A 24,841-nucleotide genomic window follows, 5' to 3' on the forward strand; every position below is an offset into this window, starting at 1 on the left:
TTGCAGTGTAGTAAGCAGAGTCATAAAAGTGAAGTGTCAGGGAAACTAAATAAGGAATTTCATATACATCTTAAATGGGCAGCCGCTCAATACACTGAGACTTCTCAGAAACATTTCCAGGTGGATGTAGTGCTTGCATGGGCTCAGCCAGTCTCATCAAATATAGATCTCTTGGTTTAGAGCGCTCCGATGTGTTAACTTTCCAAGTACAATGAAATAGTTCCTGCAGTTGTGGCTTTCAGGAATTGATACGGAGTACTTACTGCCTCTGTACATAAGACAAAAACAGCTCCTGAAACACCATTTATAAATACAACAGGAAAAAAAAAAGAGGCCTTTCTGTATTATCAGCTCATACCAAAACTATTTCATCATCGTCTTGCTGTTTGTGTGTTTGAACTATGACTCCAAATTTATTTTGGTCAAAGTCCACCCGCCCTTGTCACAAGGCACGAGTGCCCATAGGAGTCTCCATCGGCGAGAGACCCTCTGCGCGCAACCGTCCTCGGAGCGGCATGGCTCTGCAGACCCTGCCACCGAATGCTCTCTCAAAAGAAGTTCATAGTTTCTCCGCCTTCTTTCTTCTATATACCGGCTTTTTACTTAAGGGTTAGTCCATGCAGGGGGGCACTTGAAGTGCGCAATGATCCCATCTCGAGGAACTGTTTTTTCCGCTGCAGAGGGAAGAGAGGTGACTATGAAATAAGCAACGCTACCATCTAGTGGTGCCACTGTACTTCCAGAGGAACCTATGCCACCAAATAACCTTTGTCTGAATGTATTGATCCTAAACCCAAGCGTAAGACAGAAATTTAGTCAGGAAAATTCAATTATAGTGGAATGGTAATTTTATTTGGAACTGTTTCTCTTAACATATTCACACAACTCGCTGCGACGTCAAGTCTCCATCTTAAAATACTACATCAAATATTTTTCCAGAAAAAATGAAAAACACCACGCATATTACACATGCAGCTAGGAGATTCAAGGATTAAAGTTGTAGCATATGCTTTTTCATTATAGGCTCAAACATGCTTAGAGGGGTCAGTCCCCCGGACGCGTTGCTTCCCAGGACCCGCACGAAAGCATGTCTTGCTCCTGTTATTTTGAGTTCCTGTCTCATTGCAGCTCCCTGGGCAAGCATATAGTGAAAGACTAATTCTGCCGTGAAGGAACTTCCCTGTGTTATTTATGGAGAAGCAAAGACTGCGAGACATCAGTCTTAGATAAGATCACTCCAGTAGTTTAATCAAGCCAGGAACTCAAGCAAGGCCTCCTGTTACACAGCCCTCTCCCATCTACTGCATTAACTATCTATCTCAGGCACGTTACCACCACATTAACGAAGGCTGTATGGGTACAAGTTCAATCCAGAGCAATTTGCAGGCCAGCAGTTTGCTGATTTCTTGACATGCCAAGCACTACAGAATGATAATTTCGAAGTTTATTTCGAGCTCTTCAGGAATGCAAAGCCTTGCATCCAGGAATAGTTGTAAGTTATAAATGATCTCTTAGACATCTGACTAGATGTAATTCTCTGAGCTCTCCTTCCCTGCCTGTTACACAGCAGTATATTGGGATTTCCTGACCTGGCCCCCCGGCACATAAACTCGCTGATTGTGTGATGTGCTTACCAAGCCCACTCACTCATCGAGACAAGGGCAGCTCCATTTTTTTTATCATTACAGGCAAGTTCTGGGGGAGGCGAGCAGGGTGACTGTGGTAGCTTGCAAACAATCACAATATTTGAGAGAGGAGAACATGCCAAGTGACCACTGCAGGAAAACAGTCCATTTTGGACTTTCTTCTACCTGGAAGGGCCAGGTGAGGGAAAGCTGCTGTTTGTAAGAAAAAGCCGCAATTTCTATATCCTGCAGCAGCTGCTTAGGCACTCTGCTACAAGGCAGTAGGTGCTTTCACAGCTGACTTTTCAGCAAACTCCATTTACTGTTTTATGTGGCTCTGGCAGACAAAAATACTCGTAAGTTGCGACAGAGCAAGGCCTGTAATTATAGGTAGTCAAATAAAGAGAATAGCTCACACTTGCAAAGCTAAGCTGTAGCGACATTTTCTTGCCTTGAGTCCTTAAAATTGGAAGTGTAGCTCTGCTTTCTGATGGCTACTGAAACATGTTATCTCCAGTACTTTTCTACATCTGAGAAACAGGAACATGAAGCAGATTTTGGAACGCCACTTGCCTTTGAGACTACAATTTTTCCATATTTTGAGAAGGCAGTTGTTCAAACAGCACAAAATAAAGCACAGCTTAGAAGTTTTAGGCCAACACCTCTCCACCGCCGGCAGCTGCTGTGTTTCAGCCCTGGTGCTCTCGCGTCTTGGAGCTTTCTCTGGAAGTGCTGAGCTGCTGGTTCTGCTTCCCGACATGCAGCCGAGGCGGTGCAGCAGTACAGCTCCTGGTGACGCAGTCAGGAAACCCACCTCTCGGGCCAGAATGGCCAGCCCACTCATATGCTCTAGATGCATATACACACATTCTCATCCGCTAACCCACAATAATTAAGAGTTGTAGAAAGCTAAGATAAAGTTGGAAACGCTGGGCTTACTACCAGCAGAAGGCCAGTGCTTTGTCTCTGAAACAAGAGGGACAAAATTCCAGTGTCTGAAGTTCTAAATACAGCTAGAAAAGCCCAGGCTGCAGATGCACTCAGTGGGAATTTTGCCTTGTGTGTATAAACATACACTGGAAAGAGCGGCATGTTTTGTGTTTGTATTTGCAGTTGCAGAATGTGATACAGTCCCATTGTTTTTCTGATCCATAGTGTGTTCCGCTCACCATCTAAATATTTTTCTCCACTGAGACAGGGATTTGTTTCAGTGTGCACATTCATAAGCTAAACACCTCCACTGAAACAATAAGCTCAAGGGCCAAACCATGGTGTTTTTCATACCCACGTGTGCTTTGGGTAAACAAAACAGTGCTTGTTAAACTGATCTTCAGAAAAACAGTTTCTCCATCAGTGACAAATACCGTCTATAAACATTTCTCTGAAGGTGAGGGGCTGGAAATACTCCCCTCCTCGAATAGCGTGGAAAAATTCCTGGAGCAGACAGGGAGAAAACCTGCCTTTCTCACCACTGCTGATGCTCTGAGCCCAGCCTCTGAAGACGCCCAGGAGCACCACTGGGTTAGGCTCTGAGACTGGGCAAAGGCAAGCCTGGAAGGGACCGTGTTTCCCGACTGGGCTTGTTTCACTGTAATTTTAATGTTAATTACTTGCAGTTGAGCCAAGGCTTATAACCTTCCACTGGTGACATCCACAGCAGTGTCAGAGCAGTGGGGCCCCTGCACTGCTGCTTCCCCCAGTAAAAGCAGCACGTACAACACAACTGCTTTGCATTAGTGATACACTGGGTGGTCACCACATGTAAAATGCTTTGTGACAGAATTAAACTTAACTAAGGGTTGTGCTCTGCCAGATGTACTTCTGGAAAGTGGTTATTAATGTGGGCTTAAGTCTCCATTCTTACACGTTTTGAAATCAAAGCCTTGTCTTATGAGTACAAGTGAATAGCTACTGTTGATTTGTAATTAACATCGGAATTGGTACAGGCAAGACTCAGCAGCTAAAAAGCACATGCTGAATTCCATCAGCATGAGTACAGGATCCTTTTGATGCTTCTACTCGCTGTTGCAGAGTGGAGAAGCAAGAGCAGCTCAGATCTAGGTCTGTGAGGCTTTATATCTACCATGGTCATACTGGGGAAGTGACAGAGCTGTGGTGCTCTGAGTCACTTTGAATCACCAGCCTGCCAGAGCTGCACACCAAACCTACATATAGTGGCACATACATGTAGTGGCATGGAACTTTAAGATATTCCATAGACCTTAGGAGTGATGAAGAGGAGGTAGTTTGGGACTGGCTCAGATGCAGAAAATGTCTTTCCCATGCAGTCTGGCACAGCCAGTCTGTAACCAAGGTGATGGAATTAGTTAATCATAAAGCACGAACAATGCTGCTATGTCCCTTGTACAGCCCTGCCCATCTGGACATTAGGTCTGGGAACAGAGGGTTTAGTCCCTAGGTAATCACTAATGTTAAACAATAATGGTGAAGGGGGATTTTTAATAGAAATAGCGTTACCAAATGGTTGCAGGTGTATTTGTGGTACCTATCTATTATGTGAATTAACTGAAGCAAAAAGTCATACATCTCCCCCCAAAGAAGTTAGTTTTTAATTAAAACTAGCAGGTGCCTAGAACTGGTCAAGACGACCCATGCCGCAGGGACAAGAGCCAGAAGAGGACTGAGTTTGCGCAGAAACTGTGATGAAGAGGATAAGCCTTCATCTTAGGACCCCCGATGACCACCACTAGGAGGCACTGCGCAAGCGCGGGTGGGAGGAGTGTATGAAAATGGACTGATTTGACTATGAAAGAAAGGGCTTATGTAATCAGATGAATATGTATATTTTGATCCATATAAACTGCACGGAAAGGGTATGGGGTATGCACGCTCGGTGGAATTATCCCCTGTGCATCCAGCGCTGCAATAAAGAATGCCTGCCTTTTAACACTACATTGGTGTTACGAGGTTTTATTCCCGGATTTTCGGTGACAGTTTCTGGCGACCCAGGTGGGACCCTGCTTGTGAATACCGACGGATCCATGGGATCACGGGACCTCCAGCCGGCATCGAGGGATTCTCGAGGAGAACCTCTGATCCCCGGACCGAAGGATTCCAAGTAAGTCCCCTGGAATTTAATTAAGGCATTCTTTAGGTATAATATACGCCTGCTTGTAAATCGTGGTGAAAACCTCGTAGAGTTGGGCTAAAAGGTACCTTTGTGGAAAGTCTCTGCTTGGTGAAAGCCGGTGGAGTGGGGCCCAAGGGGGAGGTCTTCAACAGGGGGTTGAAGTCTCCAAGATCTCAGCAGGGGGCTGGGATCCCAAAGGGAGCTCCAGCAAGGGTTGGGGTCCCTCTGATTAGTGTTTGTGATATAGTGCACAATCACTACCACTGGTCATTTGAAGAATGGGCACCTTTCCGAGTAAAAGACCCATCTCAAGGGCACGCCTTTGGGATGTATTTTAAAACACTGGAAAGAGCTGGGGGGGGACCCTTTAACTCGGAAACAGTTAATTGAGTATTGTAATCATCGGTGGCCGTTATATACTCTGGATGATGGGGAGAAGTGGCCGGAAGACGGGACACTGTGTTATAATACCATTTTGCAATTAATGTTGTTTTGTAAAAAGGGAAGGTAAATAGGAAGAAATGACATATGTAGATTTGTTTTTCTCATTGAGAAAACATTCGGAATGGCAAAGGCAGTGTGGGATACATCTGCGCGGTTCTATGGTAATGGCTTTAAAGAAAGGAAACTGCGAAAAGGGTTCAAAGAAATGTTGCATCACTTGTAGTGTTGGCAAAGAGTGTTTGAAATATGAGCCTGAGGAGGATGATGTTGAATTAATGGTTGCACCTTGTCGGAGATGGGGAGGTGATGAGGAGGACCGAAAATCTGAGACAGACAGTCCTTCCGTTTCTCCGGGGGGGGGGGGCAGGAAGATTTAGCCTGGTTTCGGGAACGACACGGGGAAGGACGGGGGGGGCGGGGTAGCAGAATCGGCTTCTCCCCTCCAAGCCCCTCTCTGACAAGGTAGGGAATGAGGAAGTAAAATTTTTAATAAATACAAGGACCACTTATTTGGTATTAAACACATGTAAAGGGAAATGTAGTCATAAATCTGTAGATGTTGTTGGTGCAACAGGGTAAAAAGAAAATTAACCTTTCTTAGAGCTGTTGAAATTTAGATTGAGAAAACAGTGGGTAACTCACCAGTTTCTATATATGCCCGAATGTCCATTGCCTTTGTTAGGACGAGATTTATTAAGCAAATTAGAGGCACAAATAACTTTTAAAAAAATGAGGAAATTGAATTATTGATACCAGAATCAAAAGCCGTAGAGGCAACGGTGTATATGTTACAGGATTCTTTTAAGGAGGAACAAATTCCAGAAGAGGTGGAAAACACAGTAATCCCCTTGGTTTGGGCAAATGAAGTTCCGGGACGGTCCAAATTGGCAGAACCGGTAAAAGTGACCTTAAAACCTGGATCCAAACCAGTAAGACAAAAATAATATCCTATTAAGTGGGAGGCTTGAAAAGGACTGGAGAGGTTAATCACGGAATTTTTGGAATGTGGACTTTTGGTAGAATGCGAGTCAGAATATAACACACCTATATTACCGGTAAAGAAACCTGGGGGACGGGAGTATCGACTAGTCCAGGATCTAAGAGCTATAAATCAAATAGTTCAAGATATACACCCAGTAGTGGCCAATCCCTATACTTTATTGACATCCCTGAAAGAGGAGCATAAATGGTTTACTGTACTAGATTTAAAGGATGCCTTCTTTTGCATACCTCTGGATGCACAAAATCAAAGCATATTTGCTTTTGAATGGGAGAGCCCTGCTACAAGACGAAAGATGCAATTAACACGGACTGTACTTCCACAAGGATTCAAAAATAGCCCCACGATATTTGGAAAACTGTTTGTCCGTGAGAGGCAACATCTGGCCCTTGGAGTGCTAGTACAACGTCTGGGATCCTGGAAGCGGCCAGTAGGATACTTCTCTAAACAACTCAACAACGTGAGTAAAGGATGGCCGGGATGTTTGCGCGCTGTGGCAGCAACGGTATTACTGATTCTAGAAGCTCGAAAATTGACTACGGGCCAAAAGATGGTGGTGTATGTACCACACGTGGTGGTAACTGTTCTAGAACAAAAGGGGGGTCATTGGCTGTCCCCCAGCAGAATGCTGAAATATCAGGTTGTCTTACTGGAGCAGGATGATGTGGAACTGAAAACCACAACCATCGTAAATCCAGCAATGTTTCTGTCAACGAAAAATCCAACAGAAAATCTAGAACATGACTGCCTGCTAACTGTTGAACAAGTCTATTCCAGCAGACCGGACCTGAGGGATGAGCCTCTGGAAAATCCTGATTTCGAATTGTTCACGGATGGAAGCAGCTTTGTCATAGAGGGAAGACGAACGGCCGGATACGCTGTTGTCACCACCACCGAGGTACTGGAGTCAGGAACGCTACCTGCCAATACCTCAGCACAGAAAGCAGAACTGGTGGCATTGCAGCAAGCCTTGCGAATGGCAGAAGGAAAAAGGGTAAATATATGGACTGATTCCAAATATGCATTTGGTGTGATTCATGCTCATGGAGCCATCTGGAAAGAAAGAAGATTGCTCTCAGCCCAAGGATCATCGATAAAACATAAAGAAGAAATCCTTCAGCTCCTCGAAGAGGTGCAGAAACCAAAGGAAGTGGCGGTGATGCACTGCAAGGCTCATCAATTTGGTCAGACAGCTGTAAACATAGGTAATCGATTGGCAGACAAAACAGCAAAGGAGACTGCGGAACGAGGTATCCTTGCACTAGTACCAGTAAAACAAATAAAAATCCCGAATCTGAAACCAAAATAGAGTAAATTGGATGAGCAATTGGCAGAACAATTAAAGGCATCACAAAATACAGAAGGGTGGTGGGTAACGCCAGAAAAACAGGTAATTGTAACCCCGCAAGTCATGTTAGAACTTGCGAAAGAAAAACATGCACAGACACATTGGGGTGTAGATGCTATGGTCTCGAGCCTAAAATCATCTGCAGTGTGTTTAGGAATGACAGGAGTAATTAAATCTATAGTAGCTAAGTGTCCAATTTGTCTCAAAAATAATCATTTAAATCGGAAAAGGGCACCCCTAGGAGTAACAAAACAGGGTAACACCCCAGGAGATTATTGGCAAGTTGATTTTTCTGAACTGCCCAGGCAGAATGGATTCAGGTGTCTATTAGTATTAATTGATACTTTTTCTGGATGGCCAGAAGCCTTTCCTTGTCGCACCAAAAAAGCGAGAGAAGTAGTTAAAATATTGTTGAAAGAAATAGTACCAAGGTTTGGGGTATCAATTGGCATGTCTTCCGATAGGAGACCACATTTTGTAGCTGAAATAGTTCAACAAGTAAGTAAAATTTATAGAATAAATTGGGATTTACATACCCCCTGGAGGCCACAATACAGTGGGAGAATTGAAAGAATGAACCAAACATTAAAAAGACAAATAAGTAAAATTTGTCAAGAAGTGTCTTTAAAATGGCCACAAGCTTTACCATTAGCACTTCTGAGAATCAGAATCCAACCAAGATCTAAAGATGGTGTAAGTCCATACGAAATTTTGTATGGCCAACCTTATCAGACTCCTTTAATCCCAGGGGATATAAAAATAGCAGGGGAAACAGATTTAAAAATGTATTTGATTTCTTTAGGAAAAACATTTGAAGCACTCCAAAAATACACTGTGCTGACCAGATCGCTTGCTTTGGATACACCTGTGCATCAGTATCAACCAGGTGATTTCGTGTACATAAAGACTTGGAACTCTGAACCACTGCAGGAGAAGTGGAAAGGACCTTTTCAGGTACTGTTAATAACTTACACTGCGATCGAAGTAGAAGGGGTGGAACCGTGGATACACTACACTGGAGTGAAGAAGGCCCCTTCGTGGAGAGTCATCAATAGAGATCCAGAGACTGCAAAACTGACTTTGAAATATATCTAAAAAGAGTAGTTATTGCTGTAAAATGCGGGGAGACTGTATCTCGATCTGGAAACTGATAATAATAGGAGCACTGTTCAGTGTATTAGAAGTAAGAACAGAAAACGTTGATTCACTGCCAATAAAAGCAGAACAATTAATATACCTCCCAAGGAGGACTCCAGAAGAAAATTTGATAATCGGGCTTATAGAAGAATTTGCAAATTTACAAAATGTGACCCAAATAACTGCATGTCTTCCAATCCCAAGGGCGGTAGGAGAATCAGTCCCGTGGGGAAATTCAACAAGACATGCAAGAAAATTGGCTTGATAAAATTTTTAATGGATTAAGGTGGAATATTAGTTCTTGGGTCAAATCTTTAATCGGTACCGGACTGCTTTTACTGGTAGTAGTTATAATAATACTGCTCATATATTATTGTCTGAAAAAGGAACTCACCAACAGAACAGCTTTTAATCAAATAATTATTCAGGCTATTACAAGAAGACAAAACCTTAGTGAGTTGGTTGTTACACTTCCACCACCCTATAGCGAAACAAGTGGACTATAAGTGTAGTGTTGTAATTTTGAAAAGTATATTTTAATAATATTTAATCATTATATGATTAAGAAAAATTTAATTATGGAAGTATTGAAAAGATAATTATTTCAAAACTTCCAAAGGGGCGAAATGTAGCCAAGGTGATGGAATTAGTTAATCATAAAGCACGAACAATGCTGCTATGTCCCTTGTACAGCCCTGCCCATCTGGACATTAGGTCTGGGAACAGAGGGTTTAGTCCCTAGGTAATCACTAATGTTAAACAATAATGGTGAAGGGGGATTTTTAATAGAAATAGCGTTACCAAATGGTTGCAGGTGTATTTGTGGTACCTATCTATTATGTGAATTAACTGAAGCAAAAAGTCATACATCTCCCCCCAGAGAAGTTAGTTTTTAATTAAAACTAGCAGGTGCCTAGAACTGGTCAAGATGACCCGTGCCGCAGGGACAAGAGCCAGAAGAGGACTGAGTTTGCGCAGAAACTGTGATGAAGAGGATAAGCCTTCATCTTAGGACCCCCGACGACCACCACTAGGAGGCACTGCGCAAGCGCGGGTGGGAGGAGTGTATGAAAATGGACTGATTTGACTATGAAAGAAAGGGCTTATGTAATCAGATGAATATGTATATTTTGATCCATATAAACTGCACGGAAAGGGTATGGGGTATGCACACTCAGTGGAATTATCCCCTGTGCATCCAGCGCTGCAATAAAGAATGCCTGCCTTTTAACACTACATTGGTGTTACGAGGTTTTATTCCTGGATTTTCGGTGACAAGTCCACTTCAGGACAGGACTAGGTAGGCAGGCAGGTCTCAGCGCAATCCAGGGACCTCAGGCTCTCAGCTTCACTTACTGGACTGGTAGCAGCTCTGGCCAACGTCGCTCCTCAGGTGAAGAAGCTCTAATAGGACCATGCTTGAACATCTCACAAACTGTCTGCGGCTGAGGCTTTACTTCAGGGCACTTCTCTAATTAAAAAGAAAATCCCCATACTTCTCAAGAGTGTGCCCATGTAGGTGAGGAAGTAAATCTTTCAGCACAAATTGGTGTAAATACTGTGGTACGCATTCCTGTTGATGTACAGAAGTTCAGGGTAGCTGGTACTACCTCAGACGTTTTTTGTTCCGGAAGTAGAGTTTTCAGAGAACATTCTGAGCTGAGCACAACTAATTTCAGAATTTACATAGATGGGGGCTGAATATGTATATAAAAATCAGATGGAAACATTTCACCAGAAGACTGCTCTTAAGATACAGCAAGAGTACAGGACCATGTCAGAGGTCTGGAACAAAGCAAGCACCTTTCAGGAGTCTGTGACTGAGTTAGCTAAACCGCTTTTTTTTTTTTTATGGCATGGCTTTGTTGTTCACTGATTTCAAGTGTCAACTACTTTAAATTCTGCTAAAGGTCGCTATTTGCATAAAAAAAAGCAGGATGAAAGAATGCCTTTTACATCTGGGTTAATCCTCCTCACTGTTCATCCCCTCTTCCCTCCCACTAAAAGACAGGCCGGCCTCCAGGACATAGTGTAAAATGGTTTGTGTTGCTGGACTGGAGGAGTGACAACATTTCCCATTAAACCCCCTTCACTCGAGAGTCCTTGTCTACAGGTGCCTCTGTTGTCACACAAGCGGGAAGAGCTCCTTTTTTTTGCAACAGACACAAAAGCTCTTGCTATTCCCTTCTGGCAGAGCCCTGCCTCTCACCTCCTCATCCAACAGCAGGCAAGCCAATTTCTTCACTTGCTCCTCACATTCCCCTGCGAAACACCAAAGCGACACTAGCATGTAAAGAGAACGCAGGTGGCAACAGACTTGATCCAGAATTTAGGTCCTTCCTCAGCAGCTCCCTAAGGCATATATTCTGTCCTCTCCCTGAAAAGGTTTCATTCTTGAGGATAGAGACCACTGATGTAAAGAGGTATTGGGGAGGTGGCCCATGTCTTTCCTTCAGCACCCCATGCACCTGAGGAAGTGCATCTCTACCACCTTAAAAGTACTAGTGAGTCACTGTCTTGATATCCTTTCAACTGGCTGACAACATTCCTCAGCTCTTCTTTTTCCCCTATTCTGCGGTTTAGGGTTGGATAGTGCTCAGGAGATGATTTGGGGCGGCCTTTTATTTTGTTTCACAAGAAACTCAGCCTAGCAAAGGCAAACTCTTCTGTCAGTCCCGGAGGAGAGGCTGTGAATGCTTTCTGGGTGCTATGTATGGCTGAGGAGTATTCAAAAGCAAGCCTAAGGATAGGGTTTGCTGATTAAGTCGTGACTGAAGCAACTGAAGACTGCAGGGGAGAACCGGACTGGGGTCACCCCAGGGTGGCCTGGCACAGCACAGCGCTTGGGAAGAGGCACGGTGTTGTACAAGAGAGTGTACTGCAAGGGTCAAGTGCTGCTATTTAATTCTCTTGCAACCAGTAGTTTAATTCACATGGCTCATCTTGTTTTCTCTTGTGCCTGTTGATCTGAGGAAAGCATCGACTAGATGAAAATGTAAGTCGGGAAGTAGGTCCTTATCACAGATTATCCAAGTGCTACATCAAAATTAGAATTCATTATTATTAGCTATTACATGTATTACGCTAAAACATTGCACAAAATGAGGTCCTCTTACTTGAGATGCGTATTTTACCTCTCTAGATAAAAGCACTAATCCCAAGAATGTATAAATTAACAAAACAAAGACAGAGGAAGGAAGGATGGATTGTTCTCCTCTATGAGACTAGAAAGATGGATTGTTCCTGCCTGTAGAAGAAAAAGGGTGGCTTGCTAACATCACCAAAGAAAGCATTTGAGGGGAAGGAGACACATGTGGATTGCACTGTCCCAATATACTGTCTTCCTTATCCATTGAGACAGGCCTTGCAAGCTTTCATATCAAGTAACAGCAGATCGTATATCATTTCACTGGAAACTAAGACACCCTTGTCGACAAGGATGTCCCTCCTGGCTTTCTTCATGGAAAGAGAAAGGAGTCATGGTCTGTTTGTCCGACTTCTACCATGAAAAAAGCATACTGTCGCTGTGCCTCTGATAGACACCATCACCACATGGTGGGCAGGATTTTGCAGAGGAACAAGGTGAAGAATCTTAAGCATCCTGCCAGACAGATCTGAATTCAAGAAAACTGTGGCCACACTCCTCAGAACTGAGAATCTCAAGGCAGGCCTTCGAAGCTACATTTTAGCACTTTAACACTTCCACCTACAGACTTCCAGAAGAGCCGCTGCATTCTGTAGAGTCTGGTTTTGACACGCTGGAGGGAGGACTTGCCTGGAGGACTGACATTGCCTCACAGCCCTGGGCTGCAGACACCGAGACACCTCACAGAAGTGTCTAAATTAACCTGGCTGTAATTCAGAAACAAACACACGCCTCTCTGCTCAAAGCTTCCACGGACCCAGGCCCTCTATAAAAGCAGTCATTTACGCTTGCCCTCTTGATTCCTCTGATCTTCTAATGAAAGGCTGGGGCACTCACACGCAGGAATTACTGCTGTGCTCCAGACAGCTCAGCAGAAGAGAAAGGGGCTGTTACTGCCTTACACAGATCCCTGATGCCCGCCATCGCTGCAGTGGCCTCAGATACGGTTGTCACATTTTATGTCTGGTGACATAGCATACTTGTTCTGGCTGGGATGGAGTTAATTTTCTCCACAGCAGCTGGCATGGGCCTGTGTTTTGGATCTGTGACCAAAACAGTGCTGATAACACACTGATGTTCTGCTGTTCCTGAGCAGTGCTTGCACAGCGTCAAGGCCACCTCTGCTTCTCACGCTGTCCGTGCACCCAGCAGGCAGGGGGTGCTCAAGAAGCTGGGAGGGACACAGTGAGGACAGCTGACCCCAACTGATTCTCCCCCCTGTCCTGCTGGGCAGGAGGGGGTGAGCAGCTGTGTGGAGCTCAGCTGCCTACTTGGGTTAACCCACAACGCATAAGACTTTCTCCAGCATCTAATCTGGGAGAAAGGCTTTCTTCAGCTAATACCAATTTTTCATTTTGTAAAAGCTATATACATTTGGTGGTATAGCTGGATAGCAGTGATAGTGGGATAGCAGTGATAGAATATAATATGCATATCTCTCTCCACTTGATGGAACCTATACGCAAATGCAGCTGGGGGCAATTCCCATACATCTGTCCTTCACAGTGATGCAGACACAGATGTGCAGATACATTAACACAGAAAATGCTAGTGCTAGAAAAATGTGCAGATACATTAGCACAGACAATGCTAGACACATTAACATGGAAAATAAGGATGGTGTTTTCTTAGCTTTCCAGCTACCAACTGCATGCTAGTTGCCAAGTGATAGGAAATTGTCTTGTTTCACAGCCACATAGCTACCAGGCTAAAAGTCTGTCATGTAGAAATAATGTCTGTCCTTGCTATATGCCATACTGCATACTCATACTTTATCATAATATTAATTATGGTGAGCTGCAAGGTAAAAATATGTATCCTCCTCTCATCACCGGGCAGTTAAAGTTGGATTCATCCATCTGAAAGCCAGTGTCACCACTGTAGACCTCTACACCTGAACTGGATCCCACAGGCTCAGTTTATAGTCAAGGGAGAGAAGCTGGTGTTTCTAGAGCACAGTTTGTCTCAGCCCAAAGCTGGCATCTCCCTTTGGTCCACTGACCCATGCTCTCAAATTTCTTCTTCTCGCTGCTGATTATGAAGGCATCCTAGATGTCCCTGTAATAGACGGATGGATAACACCTTCGTTACACGATGACTTATGTCAGAACTGGCCTTAGGCAAAAGTAGTCCTAGCAACTCTTCAAGGATGCTGCAATTCTGTTTAAGTCAACCTCTCCCAAGCACGCTACTATGGTACAGCTGAGCTGTCATAACTGCCCTCAGGCAGGATTTACCCCCAACCCAGCAGATGTACTTATAGCAATCTCAGATACCTTCAACTCACTCTAGGGTGAGTGCAGATGAGCTCCAGAATGGTGACATGCAGTAATGAGGTCCTGTGGCTCCAGCACTTCCACCACCAGGTACCTGCAACCCACTGCCCTGGGCACTACCAGCTATGGACACCGGTGGTTTGTTGGGGAGGTAGTGAGTAGGGAATTACGGAGATTTCCAGGAATGGGTTTGGGGTCCTTCTTCTGGGAAGCGAGTCATATTACAAGAAAATGAAGTCAGGCACACGTCTGAGGTGTTTGCTAGGCAGGTGCAGATAGTGCAGTGAAGACAGGGACTTGGACTGCTTTAGGGCTTAGATTTTGGCAGGAGAATAGGAAAATTATTTTCTAAAGAATAGTTTACAACCTCAGCTTCCATTTCAGGAGCTCTGCGTTGTCTAAGGCCAGCTTTGTGTCCTACACCACCCTGCTTGCCACAGCTACACTTGTTAGGAGATCTGAACTCAGAAACAGCCCTTAATTGTAGGTCTAGTTCTTCCTTGTGTAAACCTTCAACTGAAACACGGGGAGAAATTAAACACTACCAAGTCCTACATTTAAGAGAAAGAAATCTACCAAAAGATTATACACATAGCAAAGATTCTTCTCTATGCACTAAATCAGACATTTGAGCGAAAGCTTTATTCTCAGGCAGTGTTGAACACCATTAGTACCACTACTACATTTGGACAGTGTAGAAAGTTCACCAATATTTGCAGTCACTTCTTCATGTGAGTTGATATTATTGCATAATGGGAATGTACTGGGTTAAACGTGCTAGCTACGTCTACCTGCACTGAAGAAAGACGGTCCAGAGACTTCCTCTTCGGAAGGAGGTAGATGAGGACTGGATATGACACTGCACTCACTTTTTACGTGACTATCCAGAGGCAGGCATCTTTATGGAACTGCAGCAGATTTTTAGCAGTTTTGTCTTGTTATACTTACTGTTTGTCTAAAATTAATGTATTGATAGATTTGGTAGATTCTCCCTTAGAAATGATCACTCCTGCTATGGTCCCTGTGTGCTGCTCACGGCATGCAGAGACTGACACAACGCCTGTGCAGCTGCTGGCCATCTCTCCCGACAGCCAAGACACGGGACCCATCCCAGGGCGGACTGTAACCTAGGGATCTGAGCACTGCCTTGCTCCGACGCAGGCTGAAGTTACAACCACCATTTGCCACTGAGCAATTCAGAAATCGGACTTTTCTTGTCATTTTTAACCTTCTCTTTTGTAGGCTGCAAGTTGTGTGCATTGCCATCCTCAGAGGAGCTGCATGCAGCCTCTCCTACATACGTACCAGGGACCGTTAGCATCACACCTGTTCATTCAAGTTGCTTTGCCATAGTTGCATCTTACAGTGCATGAAGAGTTGATCACAAAAGGAAAGATAGTCGAAGATACTATATATAGAATAAATATTTTGGGCCGTTTTTATCTTGCTTATAGGTATCAATGGCTGCTTTCAACTAAAACGCAAGGGGAAAAACCAGAAGTGATACTGTCGTTTACTGTGAACCTGCCCCCCCCCAAATCTTTGAACAGTGTGTACTGCTCTTCCCTAGACAGAATCACAGGATCACAGCATACTTCTGGTTGGAAGGGGTCTTGGGACGACTCTGGACCAACCTTCTGCTCAAAGGACAATCAGCTATGAGATCAGCCCAGGTTGCTCAAGGCTTTATCCTGTCTGGAAACATCCCAGCTTTGCACATGAAATACAAACCCCTCCTTGCTATCCTGCCTTTTCTTCACCAAGTCTCGTTACAGGTGGAACCAATATGACACCATATCTTGAACATTTTATAGCTGTATTTCAAAGATTAAACTGTAAGCTTCTTTCCCTAGGAGTTCGTTGTAAACTGAGTAAGGTTGATAAATAGGTCTCGATTCAAAAACCCATGTGTGCAACCACCTGCTGTGAATGATTCCCCACTGTCTCACAGTGCAGTAGATCCAAAGATGATTTAAATGCTCTTGAAATTAGGCAGGTGCTTAGAAATCTTGCTGCACTGGGGTCCAAATCATTCTGAAGCGGGGTGGGAAATCAAAGCAAGAGAGCCACCGAAACCAAACAGGCTGCAGGCATGCGGAAGACCGCTTTGTTCGGTACCTGCGTTGCTTGGAAGATAACGGTGAAGCGTCTCTCGGTTCTCCACAGGGCTCCCATCTGGCTGTTTACCGGCGAGATCCGAAAGGCTGCCTGGACGCCACGCCATTTCTGGTATTTCAGCTGGGTTGGTTTTGAGATCAAAAAAGCATTTGAGATCAATGCATTTTGATCATCTCGTTTGGAGACATTCTGTCCAAAGACGTTGCCTGGAGGACCTGCCAGCTCATCAGTAAAAGACAAGAAGCCCAGTGTGTTATAACCAGCTTCACTGGACTGGGTCGGGAATTGGTTCGCGCTGCAGAGATGCAGCCAGCAGACAGGTGATTTCAGGACAGTTTTAGGAGCCTACCGACATTTACAGAAATGAGTGTCTGACGCTTCTGTGGCGGTGGGGAGCCGCGCTGCCCTCGGGGGGGCCGGCAGCGCTGCCCGGCCCCGCGGGGGGCGAGGGGCGGGCAGCCCAACAGGCCTCCGCCCCGGCCGCGCCGCTTCCAGCACCTTCTCCGCACCGACGGAGGGCGGGCCGGGGTCCTCCCGCCGCCGGCCGCGTACCGCTCCCCCGCCCGAAGCCGGAGTCGGGGTCCGGCAGTACCCCCGGACGCCCCCAGCCCCGGCCGCGCTCCCCCCGCCCCCGCCGAGGGCCTTTCGCTCCGCGGCGCAACCGCCCGTCCCCCCACCCCGAGTCGGCAGCGCCGCGCCCCCCGCGCTTTGGTCGTGGCCCGCTCCTCCCTCTCCCCCCGCCGCGGCGCGGAGTGGGCCAGCCCGCCCCGATATAAGAGCCGGGTGGGCGGCTCCCCGCCGCAGCGTCGACGGTAGCGGGGGGGTTGTGGACATCGTCGTGCCTTGGGCGCAGCCTGCCTTCTTCCCGGCTCCCCGCCGCCCTGCAGCCATGGCCTGGCAGCCTATGGAGATCAACCCCGAGGTGCGGCGGGCAGGGGAGAGGGGGCTGTGGGCTGGGGCTGCGGGATGGGGGCGGGTGGTGGGGCGCCGCGTCTCCCTCCCCGGCACTCATCCCTCTCCCCCGCATTGTCTTCTAGATGCTGAACAAAGTGAGTCCCCCGCCGCAGGACCGCCGCCCCTTCTCCCCGCCGTCCCTCGGCATCCCGCCCCGCCGGGGCAGCGCCGGCCGGAGCGGAGCGGGCGAGGCGCGGTGCGGTGCGGTACCGCTGCGCGGGGCGCGGTCCCACCTGCGGGAGCGGCGCCGAGGCCGCGCCCTCCCGCGGGGGCTCTCCTCAGGCGGGTGGTGGCGGCGCGCGGCCGGCAGGTGGCGCCGCGGTGCCGCGCGCTGTGCTGTGTCACCGGGCCGGGCCCCGCCGGGAGGCGCTGGGGGGGGGGGGGGGGGCAATTCCGCGGCCGCGCCACCCGCTCGCTGTGCCCCGCGCAGGTGCTGTCCCGCCTGGGCGCGGGTCCCGGCTGGCGCTTCGTGGACGTGCTGGGCTTCGAGGAGGAGGCGCTGAGCGCTGTGCCGGCCCCGGCCTGCGCGCTGCTGCTGCTGTTCCCGCTCACCGAGCAGGTAAGGCGGCGGGTGGCGTCCCCTCCTGCGCCGCCCGCCCTCACGGGGCATCTGCACCGCAGCAGCTGGCTGGGCTCGGGCACCGGGTCTGTGGCTGCCCCTCAGCGCTGTGCGGCAGCCGGCGCCATGCGGGGTTTCTCTCGTCACCCCGAGTAGGCCGCGTCTGGCCCAGACACCCCTGGTGAAGAAAGCAGGCTGCTGTCAGCAGCGGTGTCTGTACCCGCTGGCTGACGGTGGGTAGCACTGGCGGCTGTCGGGAGCCTGCCCGTGTCATCCCTCCGAGCATCAGATGGCTGGGAGTGGGTTTGGCTCCTGCTGGGGCTGTAGGTGGGTGGTACATGCTGGGTGCTTGGCCCCAGCCTCCAAATAGCCCGAGCTAAAATGAACTGAGCAACAAAACAAGGCTGCTTCTTTCGGTATTCCTCTTACGCTTTGCGTTGTGTATCAGACTGTGGAAAAAACATGAGCAGTCTTGAGTGTGAGGAATAGCAGTTCTGTTACTGTGCTGAATCATTGCCTCTGGAGAGGCCTAAGGTTACTTCTGTGTGATTAATACATTTAGTCTAATTGGTGCTAAGGAAGCAGATGAGATGGACTTACTTTGAAATAAAATGTGTTTAACGGGTTCATTAGAGGAAGGATTTTAGCCCTTCAGTAGTGATGAGGTTTGTGCTTGTTCTGATGGGGAGAGGTTCATGAAGGGAAGTAACCTAAAGGTACGAAGGCAGACTATTGCAGGGGCATGCTGAGTAGTCTGACCAAATGGACCAAAACAATTGAGGATAAAAAGAACCTATCCATTATATGATTACCCACCTCAAGCTATTTCCAGTGTACAGAACAGATGGAGAGGCTAAGAACAGTGCCTTTGCCTTTGGATCTGACTGAGTCATGCAGGTAGTCCATTAAGACTTGGCCTGCGTCCAGCGTAGACATGCAGTGCCTTACTGGATGTATGCCACAAAGATGGCTTTCTGGGTAAATCTTTGTCCAGTCCTGGTATTGATTCTCCTGAACAACACATGTGTCAAGTACTTTGCACAATAAAAAGGTATCACTGCAGTGAAATGCTTAAAACAGTTGCGTGTTTACAGCATGAGAACTTCAGGAAACAACAGACTGAGAAAATAAAGGACCAAGAAATCAGTTCCAAGGTGTATTTCTTGAAGCAGACAGTCAGTAACTCCTGCGGGACAATTGGTCTGATACATGCAGTTGCTAATAATAAAGACAAACTGAAGCTTGGTGAGTATGAATGTTCTGAAGTGCTTGATTTACATTTTATTTGTGACAGAGGAAGGTGGAGTGGGTATGGGCTGTATGAGGCACCTGGGACTTTAGTGCGAGCCAAGTTAAGGCATGCTGTCTTGCTTCAGTTGGTAAGTGAGCCTTTCAGTTCTTGGAGAGGAGCATGTTGTCTCACCTACTGCCTGAATCACAGAAGGGAATGTACTTTGACTCCTGTCTGGTAGCTGCAGAGGTATCATCCTTGTGAATGGTGTAAGAGGAAGAGGGCACATAGTAGGACTGGCCAAAGTCTGACTGTAATTAGGAATTGTGTTCGAAAGTAGCTATTGACATTGGTGTTGATGGCAACTGAAGAGATAGTTCTTCATGCCAGTTATGTCTAATGTAAGCAGGTTTCCTCAGTATAGCCTGTAAACCAGTCTAGAACATGTTTTCTTTTTGCTGGGAAAGTAGTACAGGGTGATAAGGATCTATAAGCAGACTTTTCCTGCACAGGTAAGAGTTTTGATGGTCCTCTTCCTATAGAAAAGGATATATAAAACTGGCTTATGCAACTGGTGGCTGGAAACTCCTAGGAAATAGGATTACAAGTTCATGTCAAAAGAACTTGTCACTGAGGCCAGGAAATACTTTATTCAAAGAGTAGAGATGTGCAAAATGTAACTTACTTTCATGAGTCAAAGAGAACTTGAACACTTTGGGTGATGTGAGATTCCTTTTTATACAAAGGAAAACATGCATGGAAGGCTAAATGAGAGTAGCTTTGCTTTACTCTTGAAAGGATTCCCTGAAATAACACTCTTGATGAGTGAAATGAATGATGCAGCACATCTTACATGTCAGGCTAGAACTCGGTGCATCTTAGTACTGCACTACCAGCTTATGTTCTGGAAAACCAAAGTAAGCCTAGCATGAGCATGTGCTGTGTTCATTTGAAGGAAGTTACACGACTGGATTTCATCTACCCATATTCTTTCAGTTTATAGCTGGCACCTTTCTTGAATTTCTTCAAAATAGGACAGAACACCTCTGCCAAATCTGCAAGGGGTGAATCAGAAAAGCTAAATCCCATTTGAAAGTGAGTTCTAAAACAAGCATCCAGAGTACCCTGAAGCACTTAAGCTCTGGCTGTTTGTGTAGATTGTTAATAGCTTCTGGATAAATCACGTACTTCAAGTGGTAATTATGACATGTTTATGCTGGAGATGGTTCCAGGCTGAATGAAATGACTCCTAGTTAGTGCAACAAGCATTGATTACTGTGGGCTGCATCTGAACTGTAACTGATGCTCTACCTATACTGAATACAGTCTTTCATCATCTTGTGCAGATGAGGGGTCTGCCCTGAAGAAGTTTCTTGATGAAACAGCTGATCTGTCTCCTGAAGAGAGAGCTAAGCATTTTGCCAATAACAAGGTATATGAACTAACCAAACTGCTGCCAGCTGTGAGCATTTAAAGATGTAGTAACCTGTGTCTGCTTTCTCTTAAGGCTATACAAGAAGTTCACAATTCGGTTGCACAAGAAGGACAATGTCGGGTAAGATGTCGTGTAAGATATGAATGTGGAAAATTCTGCGAGAAGGGGTTAATGAAAGTGTTGGAGCAATAGAATTTTTTTGTCTGGCAGATGGCTGTTACAGCTCGTGAGAAAAGAGAAATAAGTGGCTCCTGGGTGAATGCTTGTGCAGGGTTTCTTCCTCAAACATGGACTGAAAATTCAGGTTCAGACCGAGTCTGAAAATGTCACCATACATCAGGATTTCTGGCGCTTGGCCTTGCAGAGACCTCTTCAGCTGAACTTAAGTTTTCAGTCATTTGCTCTTGCTTTGTGGTTGACATCTCCTCTGTTTCTGTAGTCACAAGTAGGGTTTGCAGTGCTAGGCTTTTTTCAGTCTAACAAATGTATCTGATGGTCTCTCTTAAGGTTGAGGACAACAGCATGAACTTCCACTTCATCCTGTTTGTCAATGTGGATGGGCATCTGTATGAATTGGGTAAGATCCCAAGAGCTCTGCGGTTGGACTGGGCCTGCTTTACACTGCACAGCAGTGTTGGGGGCTCAGGCTAGATGCTTGGTGTGAGTTAAGCAGCTCACTGAGGCTCTGAAGGCCAATACGTAATTTGTATCATCACTTTAAGATTTTAGCTGAAGATGGGTTGCACTGAATCACAGAATGGTAGGGTTTGGAAGGGACCTCTGTGGGTCATCTAGTCCAACCCCCCTGCCGAAGCAGGGTCACCTACAGTAGGCTGCACAGGACCGTGTCCAGGCGGGTCTTGAGTATCTCCAGAGAAGGAGACTCCACAACCTCCCTGGGCAGCCTGTTCCAAGGCTCCGTCACCCTCAGAGGGAAGAAGTTCTTCCTCATGTTCAGATGGAACTTCCTGTGCTTCAGTTTGTGCCCATTGCCCCTTGTCCTGTTGCTGAGCACCACTGAAAAGAGTCTGGCCCCATCCTCCTGACACCCACCCTTCAGATATTTGTAAGCATTTATAAGGTCCCCTCGCAGCCTTCTCTTCTTCAGGCTGAACAAGCCCAGCTCCCTCAGCCTCTCCTCGTAGGGGAGATGTTCCAGTCCCCTCACCATCCTCGTAGCCCTCCGCTGGACTCTCTCCAGTAGCTCCTCATGTTTCTTGAACTGGGGAGCCCGGAACTGGACGCAGCACTCCAGATGAGGCCTCACCAGGGCAGTGTAGAGGGGGAGGAGAACCTCCCTCGACCTGCTGGTCACACTGCTCTTAATGCACCCCAGGATCCCATTGGCTTTCTTGGCAGCCAGGGCACACTGCTGGCTCATGGTCAACTTGTCCACCAGGACACCCAGGTCCCTCTCCACAGAGCTGCTCTCCAGCAGGTCCACACCAAGCTTGTACTGATGCATGGGGTTGTTGCTCCCCAGGTGCAGGACCCTGCACTTGCCCTTGTTGAACCTCATCAGGTTCCATGAAGGCCTAGGCCCTCTTGTAAAGCACGTCATCTCCTGTAGAGCTGGTAATAGCTAGTCCACTTCTCACTCAAGCTATGTATTGACAACTTATTCTGACCTCCCAAGTATCTTTGTGTGTATTTGCTTCTTGGGCCCACTATGCCCAGTTCTGCTAATTCAGAAGTAATATTAAGCACACTGAGTGACAGGACTTTCTTTCACAGATGGGCGTATGCCATTTCCTGTAAACCATGGCACAAGCTCAGATGACTTGCTATTGAAGGTAAGGCTTCCCCCTTGCTGCTCGTTTTCCTGAAGACAAGGCTTATGGAAGGGTGAGAGGCTTACATTGAAGTGTACAGTGGCTGTAACTACTTGCCGTAGAAGTTGATATATTCTGATAGTCTAACCAGTGTTTTTCCTTCCAAGGATTCTGCTAAGATCTGCAGACAATTTACAGAACGTGAAAAAGGAGAAGTTCGTTTTTCTGCTGTGGCTTTCTGCAAGTCTGCCTGAGAATCTGAAGAGATGCAAGGAAAGCAGTCTAATAGCACACCAGTAAATGCAGTCTAAACTCCAGTGCTTCAGTACTTGTTAAACACAGCTGTTCTGGTAACTTAAATTGTTTCCACCTTTTGCTATACACAGGAGCAACGTCAGCTGAGCTTATGTCAAAGGATGAGCTCAAGTTTTAATGTGAACAGTTTGGACACATAAGATGTCTTTAGACTCTTTTTTCATGTTAAGTAGAAAATGCTTAACAGGGCTTGTTTAATCTGTGTCATGTTAATTGAGCTGTTGGTTGATATTTCCTTGTCCTTAATGAGAATAAAATGTTCTGCTGGAAGACTAAATGGACTAAAGTGATCACTTGTAACTGTGGCATCCTCTATAAACCTTGTTTTCAAAGGACCCTCAAAGCTCTCCTCTGAGCAAAAAGTTAATGTCAGCCTCAGGTTACCGGACAATTACTTTTTCTGGTGTTTGAAAGGCCTCTAAGGATGGAGAGATGAACTGCTGCCTGGGTAACATGTTGCAGTGCTGTATTACCCTTCTGGTAAAGCTTCTCCTAATGTCCAGTCTGAAACTCTTCAGCTGCAGTTTGCCACCCTGAATACGTTTTAGTTAGAGGGGCAAGGTGTGATGAACACTGAAATGCCACCTTGAAGCTGTCTGCTCTTAAACAGAGGCTATTTGTGTTAATGCTGCAAGCAACCGAATACCCATTGAATTGGTTGGTGGTGTGTTTTTGTTTAGCAGACAGGTGTTTTCCCTACCTGTGGTTAAAAGAAATCTGGCTAATGCTGAACGCAATCCTTGGCTAGCCAGTGCATGCTGATTAACTTGTGGCTCCATTAGGAAGGCACTGAAAGAGACCATACTACCTTTCCCTTCCAGAATTACCTGAAAAAGGTGAAACCCACACTACATGAATTTTTAATAGTGGGATGAAAATTTAGGTTTAAGGGGAGAAAGATACTTAACATTATATAGTTGTTGGCCTCAACTCTGTGAGAACCTGTGGAAACTGTTCTTACCTGAGTCTGGCTCCTGCTTATCGGCAGGTCCTTGCTGATACCTCAGGGAGCTGTAAGAAGAAATAAACCACCCATGAACTCAGGCTTTCTAATGTGTTACGTACCAGTCCGTGTCTGGCAGCCGTGTTGTATGGTGCTGGGCAGCTTATGTTTTCAGGTGGTTGCTGGTACGCTCTATGCTGCAAGCTGTTCCTGGCTCCCAGGCTTTTTTCAAGGGTAATTCAAAATACAAGCTTTGGGTAAAGCCATGCAGAGGCTGAAGGTGTTTGGTGTTGGGCCTTGTTACTGCTTGTACAATTACCCAGTAGCTGAAGCTAGTGGGGGGCTGCAGTCGATTTTAGTTCAAATTCTGAGGACTAGCTAAAGCTCAGAGTACTTCAACTCTGAAAATTAATCTCTTCCTGTTAGCAGGGAGGTGAAAGCTACCTGCCGGGAAAAGGTCTGGTACGTGTCACTCGCTGTTCTCTACAACAGCATCTTGCTCTGCCCGTTGGTGGAAGCTGTGGCGGGTGGAGGGAGGCTGCTGGGGCATCTCTGCTGCAGCCTCCGGCTCCGGCGCAGGCTCGGAGCCGTGCCTGCGGCTCAGGCTGCTTAGCAACGACGCCTGCAGGAGGGGAAACGCATGTGGAAGGAGCAATAGAAATCAGATGCAGTAGGAGGAGCGGGCAGGAGAGAGCAGAGCTGTATGTTGTACCTGGCGGAGGGCACCCGCCGGGACTCTGCCTGTGCACAGCTACGCAGGCAGGCGGTCGATGCTGAAGTAGCCTGAAAGTGCCTTTGAGATACTACTGTATTTTTTACAGTGACTGCAGCAGTCGACTGTTTCTGCTTTTGTTTGGGTTTTTTTTCTTTATTTTAATCTAACAATATGCATGTCTAGGGCTACTGAAGTTATTTTGGTGTTTCATAAACTTTTATTCGCTCTTGCTCAAGCTTCTTGGTTAAGAATCTACTGAAATGCAACACTTGAGTAACTTTGGCCTCGTGGAAAAACAAGGAAAGGGTTGTGACAGACTTCTCTTATTTTCTCACCTCCTGGTCCCAGGTACAGCTTCGAAGGATAGAAATCAAGAGAACAACTAAGGAATGAACGTTACCCACCCGCTCAGGTGTAACATCCCTGGCAAGGCTGTTTTCCCCCGCTAAAATCACCACAGGGGCCTGGCTGTTTACAGCCTGGGCAGAAAGAGGAAGACGAGTTGCTGGCGATGGCAAAGGTCTCGAAGTCAGGAGAGAGTTGCCTCGGATGAAGGTGGTCTCAAACAGTGGGTGAGGATCTAGAAGCGTAATAGGTGGAAGCTTTTGCAGTGCTCCCTAAGGGTGCAGCTGTTCCAGATGTGTTACTGCGTTCAGAAGAAAAGTGGCGATACATGGAAGTGTGTCTGTGCCAAGTCAAAACCGTATAGAACAAGCCATAAATAGAAAAGATG

General features: G+C 46.5%; 1 protein-coding gene across 1 annotated transcript; it reads left to right on the plus strand.

The window, feature by feature from the left end:
- Nucleotides 1-16,956: 16,956 nt before the first annotated feature.
- UCHL1 (ubiquitin C-terminal hydrolase L1) lies at nt 16,957-22,727 on the plus strand. The gene is made up of 9 exons (XM_075420751.1): nt 16,957-17,106; nt 17,222-17,233; nt 17,569-17,697; nt 18,792-18,942; nt 20,275-20,360; nt 20,436-20,483; nt 20,871-20,940; nt 22,098-22,156; nt 22,303-22,727. The coding sequence occupies exons 1-9, from the start codon at nt 17,074-17,076 to the stop codon at nt 22,387-22,389; spliced, it is 675 nt and encodes a 224-aa protein (XP_075276866.1). The 5' UTR covers nt 16,957-17,073; the 3' UTR covers nt 22,390-22,727.
- Nucleotides 22,728-24,841: the final 2,114 nt, after the last annotated feature.

Source organism: Opisthocomus hoazin, chromosome 5, assembly GCF_030867145.1.
Source record: "Opisthocomus hoazin isolate bOpiHoa1 chromosome 5, bOpiHoa1.hap1, whole genome shotgun sequence".
Taxonomy (NCBI): Eukaryota; Metazoa; Chordata; class Aves; order Opisthocomiformes; family Opisthocomidae; genus Opisthocomus; species Opisthocomus hoazin.

Excerpts from the sequence above, each read along its gene's own strand:
- UCHL1 (XM_075420751.1), top strand. The coding sequence starts at position 17,074 with ATGGCCTGGCAGCCTATGGAGATCAACCCCGAG. Across the intron at positions 18,943-20,274 it reads TAAAGACAAACTGAAGCTTG|ATGAGGGGTCTGCCCTGAAG; the intron begins GTGAGTATGAAT and ends CATCTTGTGCAG. Across the intron at positions 20,484-20,870 it reads CACAAGAAGGACAATGTCGG|GTTGAGGACAACAGCATGAA; the intron begins GTAAGATGTCGT and ends GTCTCTCTTAAG.